Genomic DNA, 20,043 nt, shown 5'->3' with positions numbered 1-20,043 from the left:
AATGTAAGACTATAGGGAAGGCAGCTAGTTATCATCACCTCCTGCCAACTCTTGGGCTACTCTTTTACCAACGAATAGTGGGATAGACGACAACATTATAATGCCCCCAAGGCTAAAAGGGCAAGCATGTTTGGTGTGACAGGTATTTGAACCCTCAACCTTCAGATTATGAGTTGAACGCTTTAACCCACCTGGCCATGCCAAGCCCCTAGCATAATTGTCACCAAATCTTTGACACTGTGACATTCATATATATTTAATAATAATAATTCAGCTCAGATATCACATAAAGAAAGTGAAGGTTACTTCTCCAAGAAAGCAGTGATTTAAAACTCTCACTGTTTATTACTTCAACTGAAATTTGATGACAATATTGTCTCAATGCAATGTTTGGGTATATAACAGATAATTACCTAATATGAATATATTGTAGATTTCAACTTCTTTGTATAAGCTATGGATTTTTCTTTTAAATTTAAGTGCTACTGTCACTCTTTAGCAGCAAAACTTGACTAATAGCTATCTGTATTTCTTTAACTGTATATCGTAACAGAGGTTTTGGCTTACCATGAAAAAACTAAATTAGAAAAAAAAAATCATTCTAAAGTTTAATCTTGTAAATAAAATAACCATATATGAAAAATAATGTTCTGAAATTAAAATTATTATTCCACTTTTGATTTTAAATGTTATTTTCAAAACATTAGAAAAAGGAATTTTTCAAAAGAAAAAAAATTCAGTTGAGAAATAGATTCAAAATTCTGCCCAAAGTTATCAGATTAAATTTCAATTTTTAACCATAGCTCACATCATCACTGTGAACAGGGTCAGAAATAACAAACATACAACTTTCTCCAAAGTGTGTATCTAATGACTGTAAAACTAATAAACTTAGTGCAAACATTGTGGACAGAAAGTTTTCAAAAAATATCTAGTGCATCTTTATCTACACTTTTTGTTCTAAAAAAGTAAATAGTCATCTGGAAATCTAACACTGTTTGCATATTTCACAAGTTTCTTGCAGCATTTATAAGTTAAAAATGTACACCAAGAGTATAATCATCAATAGCTACAAGAAATCAAGTACTACATCCAAATATGTTTTTCCCCTTCTCACTAAACAATTTATTTATTATGCTACATACTTTAACAATAATAACAATGCTGGAAAACTTTAGTTTGTTATCCAGCATATATTTTCTTTAAGAGTACATTCCATCATTTTTATACATTGTTATTAACAATGTTATGTGTAGACAAATTTTTAATTTGTTTATGACAATGTTAAGGAACAACAACACCTACTGGTCCATCTAGGCTGTTCCATTCTCTAAACTAAGTAAACAGAAAAAAACAAAAAACTAAAAGCCAATTCTTATCATTCATATATACTTATCCATCTTTCTCTTTTACACACTTAGATTTACAACCTCCACAACATCCAAAGGCAACTCTTCCAAATACCAACCACTTTGTTAGAAAAATAATACTCTCTTAGCTGAAGATGACTCCCACCTTGCCAAAATTTATACGTGTCCGCTAGTCCTACCATTCTAATAATTAAGTATGAAACAAGATGATACATCAACACTATCAATTCCCCTCACAATCTTAGCATCTCAATTGGATCCCCTCTAACACTTTATTTTCAAGAGAAAATTTCAAAACTCATCTCTCCTCGTATGAGAACCCCTCAATCCCTAGCACCATTTCATATCCCTCCTATGAGCCCAGTTTTACTACAGCATGCAGTCTACAAAGATATTTATGTTTTATATAGTGTGCAGTCGAGTGTGCAAATAAATGAAAGTTAAAACAGTGATGATGACAGTATCTGTGTAGACTGCATGTTATAGTAGTAGTAGCATCCTGAACCTTTTCAAACACTTCAATGTCCTTCCTAAGGTGAGGAGCCCAATACCAAACATAATACTCCAAATGTAACCGAATCAGAGACATGTGCAATGAAATTATAAATCCTTTAGATCTGTATTCAATATTTCTATAGATACAACCTAAAATCCTATTTGCCCTACCACTAGCAACAGCACACTGCTTGGATCACTTAAGAGACTAATTAATCACTAAAATAAGGTCCCTTTTTTTTTATAAAACTGTTAAAGTTATTCCCTTTCTAATTATACTTATAATATAAGCTTTTTGCATTATTTTGCACATATTTTAATTGAAACCCATCTGTCATTTATTTGCCAAATGATCTCAATCTTCTTGCAAAGTAGCAGTTTCTTTTTCATAACCAGCAACAACTAAAACCTTAATACATTGGCAAATTCAAGTAGTTTATTGAACATCTATGTTATTGATATAATTAAAAAAAAGAGTGAAAGCCCTAAGAAGGTTCCCCACTTCTAACATTAATCCAGTTTGACTGAACTCCATTCATAACAACCTTCTACTTTCTTTTGACCAACTGGATAACTTATTCCCTACATCTATAAAGATTATTTTGTACAAGCCTTGTATGTGGCACTTTGCTAAATGCTTTGTGATAACCGAGAGATGCCATACCTACACTAATACCCTCATCTACATAAGCAGTAACCTTTCTGATGAATGTCAAAAAATTTGTAAGACAAGATTACCCTTACAGAATCCAAATTGATCATCCAATAAAATTCTGAATTTTGTTAAATGATTTCACACAACATCTTTTTTCAGACTTTCAAAAACTTTTCCCACAACTAATGTAAGACTAAATGACCTATAATTACTAGAACAAGTTTTACCACCTCACTTGAAAAGAGGAGTAACATTATTTGACTTCCAATCTTTTGGTACCTGCTGACTATTCAAGGACTTACAAAAACTGTAGCAACTGGCTCACATATCCAATAATTAACCTCCTTCAAAACCCTTGGGGAAATAATTTGTTCAGGAGCCTTAACATTCCTTAAATTTCTCTATTTTTTCTTTACAAGCTCAGAATTAATGTGAACATCTTGTTTCCATCTATCAACTATTCAAGATGAGGAATACTGCTTGAACCTTCATTGGTAAAAACTGAAGAAAAAGTAAAATTTAATAACCCAGCCATCTTATAACCATCAGTTCAAGACACATGATAGTATGTTTTGCAGAACACACTGTATGTTATCAATATCACTGAGATACACCAAACTATCACATACTTTCAGTGAATGAGTTCTATTGGACTCCTACTTCACATATCAAATTTTAAGACAATCCATTAAGAAATACCTGAGATACAAAATCTCCAATACTGAACGAGTTTCTTCCTTTACATTAAAAGTATGGAAACTTTATCTGATAGAAGAAAAAACTTATCTTTTATTGATTTTTTTCTCTTCAAAGTTTGTATTCTTGATAGATCTTTATGACCGACAATGATGAGTCTCACTTGATGTAAATATAAGCCACATGTGCAAAGTTATTCAACAAAAACCTCTAAAATTAACAAACTTTTTGCACACATTTAAGCAAAAAATTACTTAAGCTATTGGTCTAATATTTTTATAATAGCTTCACAAATTAGTAAAAGTGAATCATTTTTAGTTTTTGTCATTTGAATTAAAGCAGGCTGATTTACAGCAGCAAAACTCATAAGTTTAGAGAACATGTAATTATCAGCAGCTCCAAGACAAAGTTTTTAAAACTATCATACAGGTAGAGTTATTATTGATTATTCATTGCCAACTTTTCAGCACAAATTTATTAAATTTTATGAAATTATCCTAAATGAAGAGCATTTAGAGTCGCATATTAGCTTAAGCAATCAACATCAATAATAATGCTTGATACAACTATAACAATTTCATAGGAGTGGTGACATGAAACCATTATTCTAAATACCATGACAATGCTATATAGGAAGTTATTAACACTGTTTTAGTGAAGAAAAATTACCACTGTGTATTTTAAATAATCTGATCAGATCTGTATGGGTCTGTTCCAAAAAATAAGGTTGTAATCCTAAGGCTAATATTAGTTACTATGTGTCATTTTCTTATTTGGTGTGGTTTGTTGGTGTGTACTGACAAAACGCATATCTAATCAAAAACATCTTAGAAAAAAAAGGATTCAGCATGTGACTTGACAAAATAAAATTAAAACTGATTTTGATTTCTTATTTATTATTATTAATTAAAAAAATTATACATTGGTGTATAACTATGGTTCATCTACACTATATCATGCCTAGCATGGCCAGGTTATAAGGGTGCTCCACTGGTCGAGAATTCAAATCCCCATCACACCAAACATACTTGCTCTTTCAGTTATGGGAGCATTATAAAGATATGGTCAATCCTACTATTTGTTCATAGAGAATAACCCGAGAGTTGTTGGTGGATGACGATAACTAGCTGCTTCTCCCTAATCTTACACTGCTAAATTAGGGATGGCTAGTGCAGATAACCCTCATGCAGCTTTATGCAAATTCAAAAACCAACCAAACAAATAAACACTATACTGGTTTCAGTATCACATTTTCAGAACTTGACAGAAGTGTTTCCATCCCATCTGAGAAATTACTAATAGTAATACTAGCACTTAGTAAAAGTAGTGTTGTTAGTGTTGTACTCCTACCATTGTCATTGTAACTTTAAAAACCTACTGTAGCTAAGCAGGCAATAGTAGCACTAATACTACAGGGTGTTCGGAAAGTCACTGTGCACTTATATATTTATTAACAGACAAAACTGCACAGTAACTTTCCGAACACCCTGTGGTAGTACAATTCAAGTTTCAACTCGACACTTCGAAATTCTGTACTTAACAAATATCAAAAAGTGGTAAACATTCAAAAATGGTATAAAAAATAACAAAAAATACCGGCTTTTTCGTTCAGTCTCACCTTGTATGCATCTTCTCTTTCCTTCTGACTAACATAAGGATTCATATGAATATCTATTGCAGACACTAGTTTTTCTGCAACACGTTTTATCTCATCTTCCATTATTTCAGGCTTTTGTATTCTATGCTAAAATCCAGATTATTACAAACATTCACTCTTCAACCTCAACTACAGGAAACGTATAGAGAACAGCACGGTGCGAATTTGCTAAAATGGTGCACGTTTACACAATAGCGCCCTCTAAATCATTGATATTAAACAACAAGGAATGTCACTAAAACTAATAATACCTTTATATACGGCCCGGCATGGCCAGGTGGTTAAGGCACTCGACTCGTAATTTTAGGGACGCGAGTTCGAATTCCCGTAACATGAAACATGCTCGCCCTCTCGGCCGTGGGGGCATTATATAGCGACGGTCAATCCCACTATTCGTTAGTAAAAGAGTAGCCAGTGTTGCAAGAGTTGGCAGTGTGTGGTGATGATTAGCTGCCTTCCCTCTAGTCTTACGCTGCTAAATTATGGACGGCTAGCGCAGATAGCCTTCGTGTAGCTTTGCGCGAAATTCAAAACAAACCAAACCTTTATATACTAACTTCATGAAAAATACAAATGCAATAAGGAAAATAAATTATTAAATAGTAGCCTATATCACATGGATGGCCACACTTGCTTAAGGTAAGAGCCACATAAGATAAACATCAAATGTTTGAGGGCCACAAGACATGAAGGAACATTACACGCACGTTTTTATTGTTACATTCGCATGTTGTTATAAAAAGTTTATACAAATATTAAGAAATACATGTAAGTAATAATATTTATTCATGTATGTAGTTTTTGAACTGTTAATTTGTATTTGTTTCAATATTCACAAAGTACACATACATATACCAAATGTTTCCAAAATCCTGGATGATTATTGTTTTAACTGTATTGAGTGTATTTAATACAGTAATAAACTACGGAAACATCTAAGAAAAATATGCAAATTTACATTTCATTAACATTAAATGAGACTGCCAAAAAATAAAAGTGGTAAAAACAGATATTTTTAATGATATTTATTTGTCTGATCAAAACATGAAAGGCAATATGTAAAACAATAAAATTAGAGATATTTTAATCAAATAACACCTTACAAAATTTTAGTTTTATCATTATATTTTTCTGGCAGAAACAGACGTTGATACAATTATCAGGCTATTTACTGCTAGTAGAGGTACTGTGAGTTTCCATCTTGGTTGTGAGTCGTAGAAATTCTGCCTGATATGTTGTCAAGGCTGTACTAATTAGCTCAGTCAGGTGTTGATTTGTAAGGATTGCACGATGCTTCGATTTCACAAACTTCATTACAGAGTACAGTGATTCACAACAGTATGTTGTGTTGAAAATTGAAATGAGTCGCACACTGGTTTTCTTCAGTTCAGGATATTTTATTTCTGGGACTTTCTTCCAGAGCTCAACTGTATAATGGGATTTAGGGATCATCTTTAGACCCAGTTCCTCCTGTAGTTCTATTAGTTCCATTTCCACAGCAGATGATTCTGTAACCAAAGATTCGAGAATTGGACAACCATCATTGATCACTTTAACCATGAATGGATTGACAAGAAAGGCGAAGCAGAGCTTCAGCTTCTGCAAGTCCTCAAACCTGTCTAGAAAATTATCAAGCAGTCCTTGTAATTTATATTTGTATTCTTCCAGTTTATGGTGTTTTATTTCAATATGAGGGAATGTATTTACGCTCCTTTTGAGATTGGGAAAGTAACTGAAGATTCTTGACAATATGTTTCTTTGAAAAGTCTTATTTTATTCTGAAAGCTGAAAATTGTCTGAGTAAGATCAAAAACAATCTTATCCTTCTCCTGGAGTGCCAAGTTGAGAGTCTGTAGATGATTCGTTATAGCAGTAAGGAATATTAGATTCATTCATAGTTTCCCAGTTCAGGATATAATCTTTCTTTTTCTTCAAGAAAAGTAATAATAGGCTTCAACAGATCTACAAACCTATTTAAAACATTGCTGGTTGGAAGTCACCTCACAATGCAGTAGAAAGAAACATCACTGAGTTTATCTTCAAGCTCCAGTTCTTCAATAAAATTTTTGAACTGTCTTCCCATTTAAGTGTATGAAAGTGACAATTTCAAGAACAAATTTCATAACATCTTCATATTAGAAATGTCTGGCTGCCAGACAGGTGTTCACGATGAAAAATGCAATAAACAGGGAGAAACTCTGGAAAGCTGGGATCACTTTTCATAAGTACTATTAATTCTGCATTTTTCCACACCATTGCAGGTGCTCCACCTGTTGCATCACTGACGAGTTTATCTAGTAGAATATCAGTATTTGTCAAGGCTTTGTCAAGCGCATTTTTAATGACAACACCACGAGTTGTTTCTTTTAGTTCCACTTGGTGCAACATCTCTTGTTTCACTGTTACATCAGAGGAAACATAACGAACAAATACCGCCAGTTGTGGGTTGTCTTGTATGTCTGTAGATTCGTCAAGCGCTAAACTGAATTCAAGGAAATCATCAGCACTGATCTGAGAGATACGTCTCTCTGTCGTGTGGCGTGAAGCTGGTGTTTGTGCTATTAATCGCTAAAGTTTTGTGTTGGATCTGACACTGCAACAACTTCAGCTATATTCTTCTTAGCATTTTTTTTTAATTTCACACGAAGCTACTCGAGGGCTATCTGTGCTAGCCGCCCCTAATTTAGCAGTATAAGACTAGAGGGAAGGCAGCTAGTCATCACCACCCACCGCCAACTCTTGGGCTACTCTTTTACCAACGAATAGTGGGATTGACCGTCACATTATACACCCCCACGGCTGAAAGAGCGAGCATGTTTGGCGCGACGGGGATGCGAACCCGCGATCTTCAGATTACGAGTTGCACGCCTTAACACGCTTGGCCATGCCGGGCCTCATTTTAACAAATTCACTATCAGAATATGTGCGTTTAGCATGAGCAATATTCCATGATATGACAAAACTAGCTTCAGTCGTTGTATCAACTTCCTTACTGAACGTTGTCAACAGTGTCTGTTGGCTATTTAGCGATGATTTTAACACAGTTTTCTTGTTTTTCCGTAATTATGATTTCGGTGGATAATCGGAAGAAAGGTTTTTGTGATTTGTTTCAGAGTGGCGTTTCAAGTTACTGGCTTTGTAATGACTGAGTAACACATTGTAGATAAGACACAAAGGTTTACCTCCTTTAACGGTGAATGCAAAATCTTCCTCCCACTATGGCTTAAAATTTCTGTTTTCATCTTCATACTTTCGCTTCTTATAATTTGATGACGCCATCTTCTTTCACAAAATTTTTACAGACATTTTTAAAAAATTAAAGTGAAAAGAAACAATAAGCGCCAACAAACTCTACAGGCCCAGTATCACACTAATACTCCGCTAATTTCACTGCTCACAACACAGCCACACTCGCTACAATCACGCGGTTGTAAGCCACGCCCACTAAAACTGACATTGTCAGAACCGGCTTGCACGATTACTTATTCTCCAGCACAGTTCCTCTGTAATCCTTGCTGATCTGAAAGTTCTTTAATACGAGACTCAAATCTAGTATTAAAATTAGGATTTAAATTCTTAAATATATTTACTCACCATGAACATTAAAGTTACGTTTTAATCCAGTGGACTCTCAATTTATACCCGGTGAATAATTATAAAGCTTGAACTTTTTTATTTACCTTTTTTATTTATTGTGATGCAAAAAGGAGCTTAGGCAACATATTTCCGCGAGCCGCGCATTATATATCAAAGAGCCGCATGTGGCTTGCGAACCGCGGTTTGGCCACCCCTGCTTTTTCAGTATATATTGATACTAATACTTAATAAAATCATAATATTTCTGACATATTTGTTGTGTTTCCTAAAAACATAATTTCCTTTAAAACTAGCACCTTTGAAGGCTCCGAGAAAAGGTAATAACATGGTTTTTAAGTTGTTAGAAACGTGGTTCAACCTTTAACTCAGTTGATATAAAAAAATTTTAAGGCTCAAACTGCCTGAATTAAATCCCAAACCGGTCACTCTAAAAGTTTGATATCATAACAAAATTTACACATAACATAGATAAGACTCGAAGGCGATTATAGTTTGGGCGAATAAAATTTGACTCTTTAATGGAGTCAGTAAAGCACTCATTGAGCAAGAGGCCATATGTTCGATCGCAAGACTACAAACTATTAAAACTTGGATTACCACAATAGCATAAAATAAAAAATCGTCATGACTAATTTCAACTTAATGAGTCTCCCCACACAATACGTCAGTATCAGCTGTAGCTTGATGGCTTTTTATGCTAAAAATAAGGGTTCGATACCAACGACGCACATAGTGCAAATAGGTTGTTATATTTTGAAACTTAAAAATAAAGAAATAGTTGCGTTTAGCAAATCAGTATGATTATAAAAATGTCGTGAAAATAACTTAAACATATCAGTGATAAATTTGTGGAAAGCAACAAAGATAAAACATTATAGTATTTGCCAAAAAATCGTATTCAGAATATTTAGGGGACAAAAATCATGGACTCTGCACAAAGTTTGTGTTGGTTGCGTCAAAGAGTTGAGACAATGGATTAAAAGTCAGAATTTTTTCCCTTTTGGAATTCCCGTGACCTGGAGTGAGTCTAGAAACATTGGATATTACTATTTTTTCTAATATTATGCGCAATACCACAAAACTTGAAATGAAAAGGAAATTTTTATCGGACCCTTTAATTTGCTATAAGACGTGTTACCATTTTGGTACGAGTATATGCTAGAAGAAATCAATTTAATAGCACTCCACGAGTAAACATTGCATTGCTAAAGCACTGTTTAACACTATATATTAAGTTTCCTTGTAATGCCTCGTCCCTAAAAGGGAAGCGAATTGTCAATGGTGAAGACAATTCGCAAAATTCTTTAACTGATGTTGAGTGGGTTCTTCGACAAATTGCTGCAGACTTGAAATTCTTCCTAAACACTGTCAAGTATATCCTACGTCACGAAACCAAGACAGGTATGTTTGAAAATAAGAAAGGAAGAGACAGAAAACTTAAACTCAATAATATTGATATTAATTATCAATTAACATGAGATTAATAACCATGTATTAAATGTATGAAAAGTGTCCAGATCGACATTATCAAGAATAATCAACGGTAATAGAACATTTGGCTGTGTAATAGTTTAAAAAAACCTTTATATCGATCTCCATATATTCTCAAGACACTGAAATTTTCTAAAACGTACAAAAACATGACTGTTGATGATTGGAAAAGGATGTGATGGAAAATGAGTCTAAATATGAAATATTTGGTTTAAAGCATAGGTTGTAGTTACTGTGAAAAAAAGGTAAAAGATACTAACCTCAATGCATAGCATTTAACGTGAGGCACAGAGAAAGTAGTGTGATGGTTTAGAGGTGTTTTTCTGCTGAGACTATAGGAGATATTTGCAAAATTGATGGAATAATGGACCAGCTCTACTACCATCAGTTACTGGTCTATCATGGTTATACCCAGTGGCTTGCATATTATTTGTAAAGAATTCTACTACCAAGAATATATTTACTATAAACTCTCATCCAACTTAAAGAGAAATTACTTAGCTAAGAAAGAACCTGTTGTAGTCATTCAGATGATGCAAAGACACCCACAAAACTCTGATCTCAATCTAATTGAGCAGATCTGGGATTTGGTTGATCAAAAACTTTACAAATCAAAAGTTACTTTCAAAGAATTTACGGGAATGTATTAGAGACATTTAAAGTAAAATCCCAAAGGACACTTTGATTAAATATGTTGCAACAACGCCTGAAAGACTGTCTGTATTTATGAAAGCAAAAAGGGTACACAGAAAATATTAACTGCATGCTGAACTCAGGTAATTCTATTGAGTGTCTGTTGTGCTTAATATGAGCATTGATAAAAGTTTGATGTTTCATCTTTCATTTAACTCCCATGTTCTTTTAAAATAGCATGTAATCTAATTTTTGGCTTTGTCTTAACACTTTTCCACAGTACTGTATGCACCTATTCCTATCTCTCATTCGCTTTTCTTGAAGGAAACGCGCGAAAATCTCGAACTTTAGGTCAAATACAAACAACATAGTTGGCTACTTTGTGGAGGCTTAAAAGTCCTTTGTATGTTGGTGAGTTAACAATCCTTTTATTCAAAGTTTCCGTGCTTTCTGTGAGACAGTAGAGCACGAAATCAGTACTGGATAAAGAAACAGTGGGCACAGAGATACAGCCTAATACCAGGAGTGAAAAACATTGAAATTGAAAATTTGGTTGATGCAAAAAGAATCCTATTTCTTCCATTTCACATAAAACTGAGCTTGATGAAACAGTTTGGAAATGCCTTAGACAAAAATTGCGACTGTTTCAAGTATCTGTGCAGGCAATTACTAGGTTTTTCAAAAGCAAAACTTAAAGAAGAGATTTTTATCGGGCCTTAGATCAGGAAATTGACTTTAGATGAACAGTTCTAAAGGAGAGTGATGATAATTGAAAAACAAGTCAGGATTGCCTTTAAAGATATTATTAATAAGTTTTTAGGAAACAATAAGATTCAAGTTATTAAAATATTGTCAGTAACATGCCTGATAAATTCAAAGAGTTGAGTTGCAATATTAGTTTGAACGTTTATTTTTTATTCATATGTTCACTATTTTCCTAGATTCGGATCCCCGTCGCACCAATTATGCTCATCCTTTCAGCCGTGGGAGTGTTATAATGTTACGGTTAATCCCACTATTTGTTGGTAAAAGAGTAGCCCAAGAGTTGGCGGTGGGTGGTGATGACTAACTGCCTTTCCTCTGGTCCTACACTGCTAAATTAGGAATGGCTAGCGCAATTAGTCCTCGAGAATCTTTGCGCGAGATTCAGAAAACAAACAAACACTATTTTCCTGAAAATCTCAGTGCCATCAGCGAAAAACAAGAGGGAAAAGTTCATCAAAGACATCAATGAACTGAAGAAAAGGTATAAGAGAAGGTGGAACATCAACATAATGGCTAATCATACTGGTCATTGAAACGAAATTCTCCAGTTGTAACAAATAAAAGAAAGACTGGAACGTGGAACTATATGCAGCTTTGAGAATAAAACAAATAGATTTCACAAAAGAATCAGAATGAATGAGGATGCATTGTTTGACATAAATGCTATTCTCTTTTTTTTTCAGTTTGTTTGTATTCTTCTTTAAAAACCTGATAAAAATTTGATTGTGGAAAACAAAATAACAATTTGATCTAAGTAAGTTTTTATTTCTTCCCGAATGTTAAAAATCCTTACGCGACAAAAATATTGTTTCCAAAATCTGTGCAGCTGAATTATAGAAACCCAAGTTCACATCGTTGTATGAATAATAATTTCTGTTTTATTCTCTACTGTTCATGTTTGGGATATTTTTGTGAGTAAAGGTTCTGAAACAGAATTTTTACGCCCATTTATAACATGATTTATGACATTGATGCAACTGAATACTACATAATAATAATCAAGTTTATTCTAAATTTATTTTTAACCGGTTTTGTTTTCATTTAATTCTCTGGTACTGTAAGATTTTTAAGTTGTGTTATAATAAAATTGTACTTTTAAGAACACCTAATATTTACACTAGAAAGAAATCTTTACTTCAGCTGGGGACCTGATCCAAAAATGTGGTGAAAATCAGGGCAGGTATTTTCTTTGACATAGAGCTTTTACCAGCAATGGTAATTAGTAGGTCCACATTCGTAATCCTTTAGTGGGATTGAAAGGTTAATATATAGGTAGGAGAAGCCCAAATACCATATATATAGGTACACAGAGTGGCTAAAACAAATTATGGCAGTATTAAGCAGCTTGAATGTACTGAGACTTACTGAGATGTTTTCTACGACACTTCAAAGTATTTGTTAATAAGTGCATGCATCAAAAGACACTAGTTAGAGTTTCTGTAGCCAGTAAAATGATGATATCCAAATGGTGGAAAAATTCACTGCAAATTGCATTGACACTAACAAGTGAAGCAATCATCACCTTGCTACAATCTAGGAAAACCCTTAAGACAATCAGAAGCTTTAATGGTTGACAAAATACATTAATAATGCCCTCTAGGACATGTTAATGGATTAAGATCAATAAGTACTAATATAACAATACATATTTTCTTTCAGCACAAGACTTCAGACAAGAATACTACAGTTGTCAAAATTAAAATTCCTCAAGGTCAACAGATGAAGATGGTGAAAGTATTCTACAAATGCACACAGTGGTAAGAAATTTGTTAGCAGGTATTTAACTATACCAGCATTTAATTATGGTTATGAAGTAAAACGGGTGCACCCGCCAATGTGTAAGAAGAAGGCAAAAGAGGATTTAGTTTATTTCTTCAAGCAGTTCAAATTATTGCAAAGATAGTTAGTGCACAGCAGGATGCCAAATTGCCAAGCTTTTGATACCATAGAGCACTCAAATGAGGAGCAACTCATGACTCAGACAATTCTGAATAATTTGCACTGTTGATTCGACTTTAAGTAAAGCAAAGGAATCCATGGAACTAAATTCAAAACTCACAAAAGTTTGGATAAATAGATTTATTTATTAAGAATGAACAATAGAAAGTCATGGTTGGGACAGTTAAATGCTTTCTGTTGATTGATCCTAATTAATTTTGTGGTAAATTTGTATTATGTCCCGTATAAGACAGTTTTCACTTAGTTCGGTTTTTGAATTTCGCGCAAAGTTACACGAGGGCTACATCCCCTGTCATTTTAGGTGGAAGGTATGGTGTATACAATGATCCCCCCAACAGTTTGGTTTGTTGAATTGTTTTATTGCATCACAGGCCTGAAAACTGTGTGTTTGTTCTTGTGAATCTCGTGTTCTCACCAATCGAACTACATAATTAGGCGGCCCTGCATGGCCAAGCGTATTAATGTATGCGACTCGTAATCTGAGGGTCGCGAGTTCGCATCCACGTCGCGATAAACATGCTCGCCCTTTCAGCCGTGAGGGCGTTATAATGTGACGGTCAATCACACTATTCGTTGGTAAAAGGGTAGCCCAACAGTTGGCGGTGGGTGGTGATGACTAACTGCCTTCCCTCTAGTCATACACTGCTAAATTAGGGACGGCTAGCGCAGATAGCCCTCGAGTAGTTTCGTGCGAAATTTAAAACAAACAAACATAATTAGGCCAAGATGTAGGCATTTTCAGTAGCCAAACTGTACATCTTTCATATAGGCCTGCTTCTAAGCTTTTCGATCTAAGCGATCCTTCTAAAGTATCAGTCAGTAGGCCTAAGTATACATGCAAGGCTTGCAAGCATTATCACAGAATCGACCTATGTCTTGTACGTATGGAAAGATTAAGTAAAATTTACATCACAACAGATTGAACAGAGCATGAAATTCGAAAATATTATTCCCAAGCGTAAACTCCTGTGATCTAGATCTGGCAGTGCCATTTGTAGCTTGTAACTGCATCAATCTTATGTGCATATTATGCGGTTTTCGCCATTTGTTCTTATGCATGTCTAGCCGGTTTTATTGTCGAACGCCTTACTCTCCTTAGCTGCCGAAGCCGCTTATCATAGTGTACGTTTAGTGTACAGTTAACGACAGGTTCGGGCCGCTCAAATCTAGACACATCCTATATTACCCCCCTCCGCTCCCTTTAATCTGAGCCACGATTTTACAACAGGGATCATTAGACCTGTGTTTGTGGCCCTCATTAATCCATGAAATTTCATATTATCACCGTCCTCTAATAAAGTGTTGGTGCTTTATGGTAAAAGAACAATATATTCTCTTATCATAAATAGTAAAAATATTGTATTTTTGTGTAAATTAGAACACAAAAGGAGCGATTTCAACGGCCTGAAGCCTCTACTCAAATTGTATTGCTAGTTTTTGTTTAGGTGTTTTTATTTAGTAGACGTGCTTATAGACATTATATCACAACGTGTTTGCCTTTTGATGAGCTTTAACAGGAATATCATATATTTGTGATTGTTTAAGTATTTTTCAAGAAACTTGCAATTACTTGTATTGTAACTAGCACACATTATTGTCCCAGCGATGTCCAGGCGGTCAGTCGGCTCGGTAGTCACTGTGAGGTTCGCGCTTTCGACTTAAATACATTGTACAGTTCAGTCCTACTTCTATTCTGTTCTATCTTCGTTCGTTGTACGTTAGAGTTTTTCAATAACGACTGTATTTTAGCTTGTTGAGTCATCTGGGAAACAGATTCCAATTATGACGAGCAAGCGTCTGAAACTTTCCAATATTACACAGTTCGGCAAGCCAGTTACTGGTACTACAAATGACAATGCAGATGCAGATAATCCAACCACCTCAAGCAAAGGAATAGAAACTTGCCATACAGAGGAAATACCATGTTCATCAGATAACAAGTCTGAGAATGCTTGTGCAACTATTCCACATCATGAACCACCAGATAGTTGTGAAACAATTTTGTGCAGTAATGAAAAATCTGACACTCCACAGATACAGTGTAGAAAGCCATATCATACAGACGCACAACTAATACCACAACAGAAAGCAAAATCTCGAAATATAAATTTCCAGGGCAAGTGAATTGATGAGTTCCCATGGCTGCACTTTGACAATCAGACTCAAAAAATCATATGCTTTCATTGTGCCAAGGCGGAAAATAGTGGCCTTTTTACAAGTAAATTGGAGAGGCTAGTGGAGTATACCTTCATATCCACCGCTTTTTGCAACTGGAAAAAGGCAAAACACAAATTCAACGAGCATCAATCCTCCTCTCAGCACAGATTCGCTATATCTCCAGAAGGTTCACTTGATGTAACTCCAGTGACTGTCCAGCTATATGATGGAAAAAAGAAGCAGCAGGACGAATGCAAAAGAAGTCTAGCCAAAATATTCAGAAGTTTACGTTTCTTACTGCGTCAAGGTTTAGCATTACGTGGACATACTGATACGGAGGGGAACTTCCTTCAGTTAATGAAGCTCCTGGAAGAGGAAGATCCTGAGTTGATGGCCTACTTGTAAAAAAAAACATATTTACATCACCCCAAGCTCAGAATGAAATAATGGAGATGTTTATCCATCAAATACTGAGGAACATAGCACACGAAGTGCAGCAAAGTAAAATATTTGCATTAATGGTTGTTGGCACTCAAAATGTTACAGATGCCGAACTGGAAGCAATATGTGTACGATACGTAGATGAGAGCCTTGACGTTCATGAGACAATTCTTTGTTTGTACAGTGTTTCCAATACAACTGGTGAAACAATATCCTTGACTATACTTGATGTACTGACAAGACTCAATTTACCACTGTCAGTATTAAGAACACAAACTTATGATGGAGCCACTAACATGAGTTGTGTGTGCAGTGAATGCCAGGCAAAAATAAAAGAGAAGCAACCGTCAACTTTGTTTCTTCCCTGAGGAGCACACAAGGCTAATTTAATAATTCAACATGCAGTTGAAGCTTGTGAATGGGTTCGAGATTCTATCCAGTGGGTACATATACTTGGTGTCTTGCTTCAGAGGTCAGACAAATACAAGACAATCCTTGAAAATATTGTATCGTCAGACAGCCACAATGGTCCAGTTAAATACATCCGCCCACTCTATTCAACACGCTGGTTGTGCCGCCTATCTTCAATTACATGTGTTAATGATCACTACAGTGATATTGTTGATTCTTTGTCTGAATTAGCAAATAAAAAATCAGATGTAGCAGTGAAAGCACGAGGTCTGCTGTACAGATTTGACAAAGAAAAAACAGTTTTAAAATTGTTGATGGCTCAGCATCCATTAGCTGCATTAGAGGAACTAAACCGTGCATTCCAAGCAAAATCAGCGACAGTATCTGGCAAGATTGAAGCAATCTGCAATGACAGCTGAGCAATTGCAGTTATTGCGAACAAAGGAAAATTAAAACAAGATATTTGATGAAGCTGAGAAAAAGGTAACTTCCCTAGATCTGGTGCCTGTTGAACTACCACGCATTTGCAGACCCCCCAGAAGGATCACAGGTGATGACTCAGCACACCATTCTGCAACAGCTATAGATTACTACAGAAGCCAATATTCCGAATTTGTGGACACAGTCATTGAACGTCTGACCACTAGATTCAATGCAGACAACAATGACTTGAGGCAATATCTGGCACTTGAGAACATGATCACATCTGACAACTCGGTTATAAACTTCTATCCAGAAATCTCTGTACAACGGCTCGAATTTCAGTTGCCCATGTTCAAAGGAACAACAAAAGCAATATCTCTGAAAGATGCGAAGGATGCTTATTGTAAAATGCATGAAACAAGCCAGCAGACGTTTATTGAAGTGTTTCTTCTTATGAAAATTGTGGTTGTATGTTAGGTATCCAGCTGCGAATGTGAACGCAGCTTTTCTGCATTAAGACGGTTGAAGACGTGGTTACGGTCAGCTATGTCTCAGTGTCGCCTCAACCATGTGGCAGTTTGTCACACTCACAAAGATGAGGTCAACAAGATAAATATAGAAGAGCTTATGAAATAATTCATAAACAGATCATCACAAAGGACGTCTACGTTTGGGAACATGTAGACTAGAGGACTGAATGAATCTTACTTCAATGAAAAGTATGAATAATTATGTGCTACATTGTATTGATGTGTAATTTTCAAGAGTTCGCAAAGACATTTTAATTATTTTTATCAAACAACATGAAGAGTTTTCAGTAGATATAAACTTATCAAGGGTAATTACTAATTTTATTAATGTTTGAAAATGTAATTCATGCAATGAAAGTTATTAGTAACCTTGTGTATAATGGCCATCTTTTATACTGTGCAGTGTGCAGGAATAAATTCATGTGGCAGTTAATTTGTGACACATTTGTCTTTATTCTATTAACATTTTGAAAACTGTTCACAACATCTCACTTATACGAACCTACATGGAAACCTTGAAGTATCGTGGCAACAAGATTACTCTGTGGTTGCATGTTTACAGCTTTCAGGTTCACGCAATCAGAGATTACCAATTTGCAAATTGAACAGTCTAGATAAATGGTTGTAAAAATAATCTCCCTCATTGAGTGCAAAATATCTACGCCTCTGGGTTAGGGATACTATGGGGTTGAGTGTTTTGACAATATTTTATATTTTAAGTGAGTGCTAACCGCATAAATATCAATATCCAAAGTTTTTATGATTTTTTACTCTGTTAATCTGTTAACATATTGTTAAGAATATTGATATAAGTGCTGCCACCTGTAGCTAGGAATTTTTTTTTGTACATGTGTACTCAATGAATAAACACATATCAACAGGTTATGGGCCCGGGAATGCTCTAATAGATGAAACTGTTTTAAAATTGTTAGTACAAGTAATCCAGGAGATACTGAGGATTACTGTAGAGCAGTTTTGGATGACAATTTTTGTTGAATGGCACAGAATTTATATGGATACTTTATCACAAGCGCTGGGTGATTCGTTTTCTTTGTCTGGAAGACATTGTGAAATATCAAGATAAACTGTAAGTAAAATATTGATTGACACTCTATTTTATCAAGTCATATAGAGGGAGAAATAGATCTAAATCAAAGAAAGGAATATTATAGTTGTGGTTGAAATAGTTTGAGAATGGAAGATAAAATATCAATTGATAAGTTGGGAGAAAATAATTGGGCCACATGGAATTTTTAAATGGAACATTTATTGAGAGGAAAAGGTCTATGGGACCATGTGACTGAAACAGAGGTATTGGCAGAGACAGCCAATGATCAAACAAGGGCAGATTTCAATAGGAAAAGAGAAAGAACATTTTCAACAATTGTTTTGAATATTCAAGGTCCACAATTCTATCTTGTCACCTTATGCATAACTCCTATGAAAGCATGGAATGTACTGCGTGCTCACTTTGATAGGAACACACTAGCCAATCAACTATTCCTGAAAAAGAAGTATTTTCGATGTGAGATAAAAGAAAGCATGACGGTCCAGGAACATTTGAAACAAATGAAGAAATTAACGGATCAGCTTGCTGCAGTTGGGGCGGAAATAGCAGAAGAAGATCAAATTGTTACTTTACTTGGTAGTCTTCCAGCTAGCTATGATACAATTGTAACAGCATTGGAAAACATAATTGATGATATCTCATTAGAATTTGTGCAACAAGCACTGATTAATGAAAAAAAAAAAAAAGACCACATCGAATGAAACATCATCAACTGCATTAGTCACTCGCAGCAACTTCAAACCACATGGAACACAAGAAACAAAGAAAAGGGGTAACATCTTCAAGTGTTACAAGTGTGACAGAGAGGAACATATAAAACGCAATTGTCCAACACTGAAGGAAATAGTCCACAAAGCTAAGAATGTGGATATTAATGTGGCAGAAGATTATTCTGATGGAAACAATGGTGTTGCCTTTATAACAAACCAGGATAAAACAATAGGAAATGGGGAATGGTTGGTAGATTCTGGTGCGTCTAGAAATATGACACACCAGAGGAACATATCAAATTATCACAAGTTTAGCATACCTCAGCAAGTTAGGATTGGTGATGGAAGAATTGTTGAAGCTCTTGAAGTCGGAAACTGTAAATTAGAAACGACATTTAAAGTCAGTAATTCAAAGCATGTCACAATGCAGAGTGTCTTTTATATATCAAAATTAGCTAGGAATCTATTTTCAGTAGGAGCTGCTACTGAAAAAGGAAATATTGTGCAGTTTGGAGTTAATCGCTGTTACATCCGAGGTAAATCTGGACAACTCCATGGCATGGGTACAAGGAAGAATAATGGTCTATACAAACTGGACTGTAAGACCAGTGTTATTGAGAATTGGCTTGGATATATGGCATTAACGACAAGAGCATGTCAGTGTTTCACAGTTACCAAAGTTTGTCAGAAGTGGAAATGTAAGTGGAATCAAATTCCAGAAGTGTGATAAAGCCAGTTTTTGTGAGGGATGTACTGAAGGTGAAATGCACAGGAAGCCATTTAAGTCAGTGGGAAAAATCAGATCAAAGGGAAGACTGCAATTGGTACACAGCCATGTCTGTGGTCCTATGCAAACTCCATCTATTGGAGGTAGCAAGTACTTTGTTACATTTAGTGATGATTACTCAAGATGCTGCAGAGTGTATTTCTTGAAACAGAAGTCAGAAGTCTTTGAGAAATTCAAGGAATTTGAGAAGTTGTAAT

The 20,043-nt window shown here is 35.1% G+C and overlaps 1 protein-coding gene across 1 annotated transcript in view; it reads right to left on the bottom strand.

Annotated features, from left to right (window-relative positions):
• The window catches only part of Ranbp21 (exportin-5-like protein Ranbp21), a 130,092-nt gene extending 125,011 nt beyond the window's left edge, over positions 1 to 5,081 (bottom strand). The window contains exon 1 of the mRNA XM_076468574.1: positions 4,835 to 5,081. Coding sequence (XP_076324689.1) covers positions 4,835 to 4,936 — 102 coding nt within the window. The 5' untranslated portion in view covers positions 4,937 to 5,081. The remainder of the gene's footprint in view (positions 1 to 4,834) is intronic.
• Between the last annotated feature and the right edge of the window lie 14,962 nt (positions 5,082 to 20,043).

Source organism: Tachypleus tridentatus, chromosome 1 (assembly GCF_004210375.1).
Source record: "Tachypleus tridentatus isolate NWPU-2018 chromosome 1, ASM421037v1, whole genome shotgun sequence".
NCBI classification, from domain to species: domain Eukaryota; kingdom Metazoa; phylum Arthropoda; class Merostomata; order Xiphosura; family Limulidae; genus Tachypleus; species Tachypleus tridentatus.
Note: the sequence above shows the minus strand (reverse complement) of the source record. Positions and strands in the feature narration are given on the sequence as shown.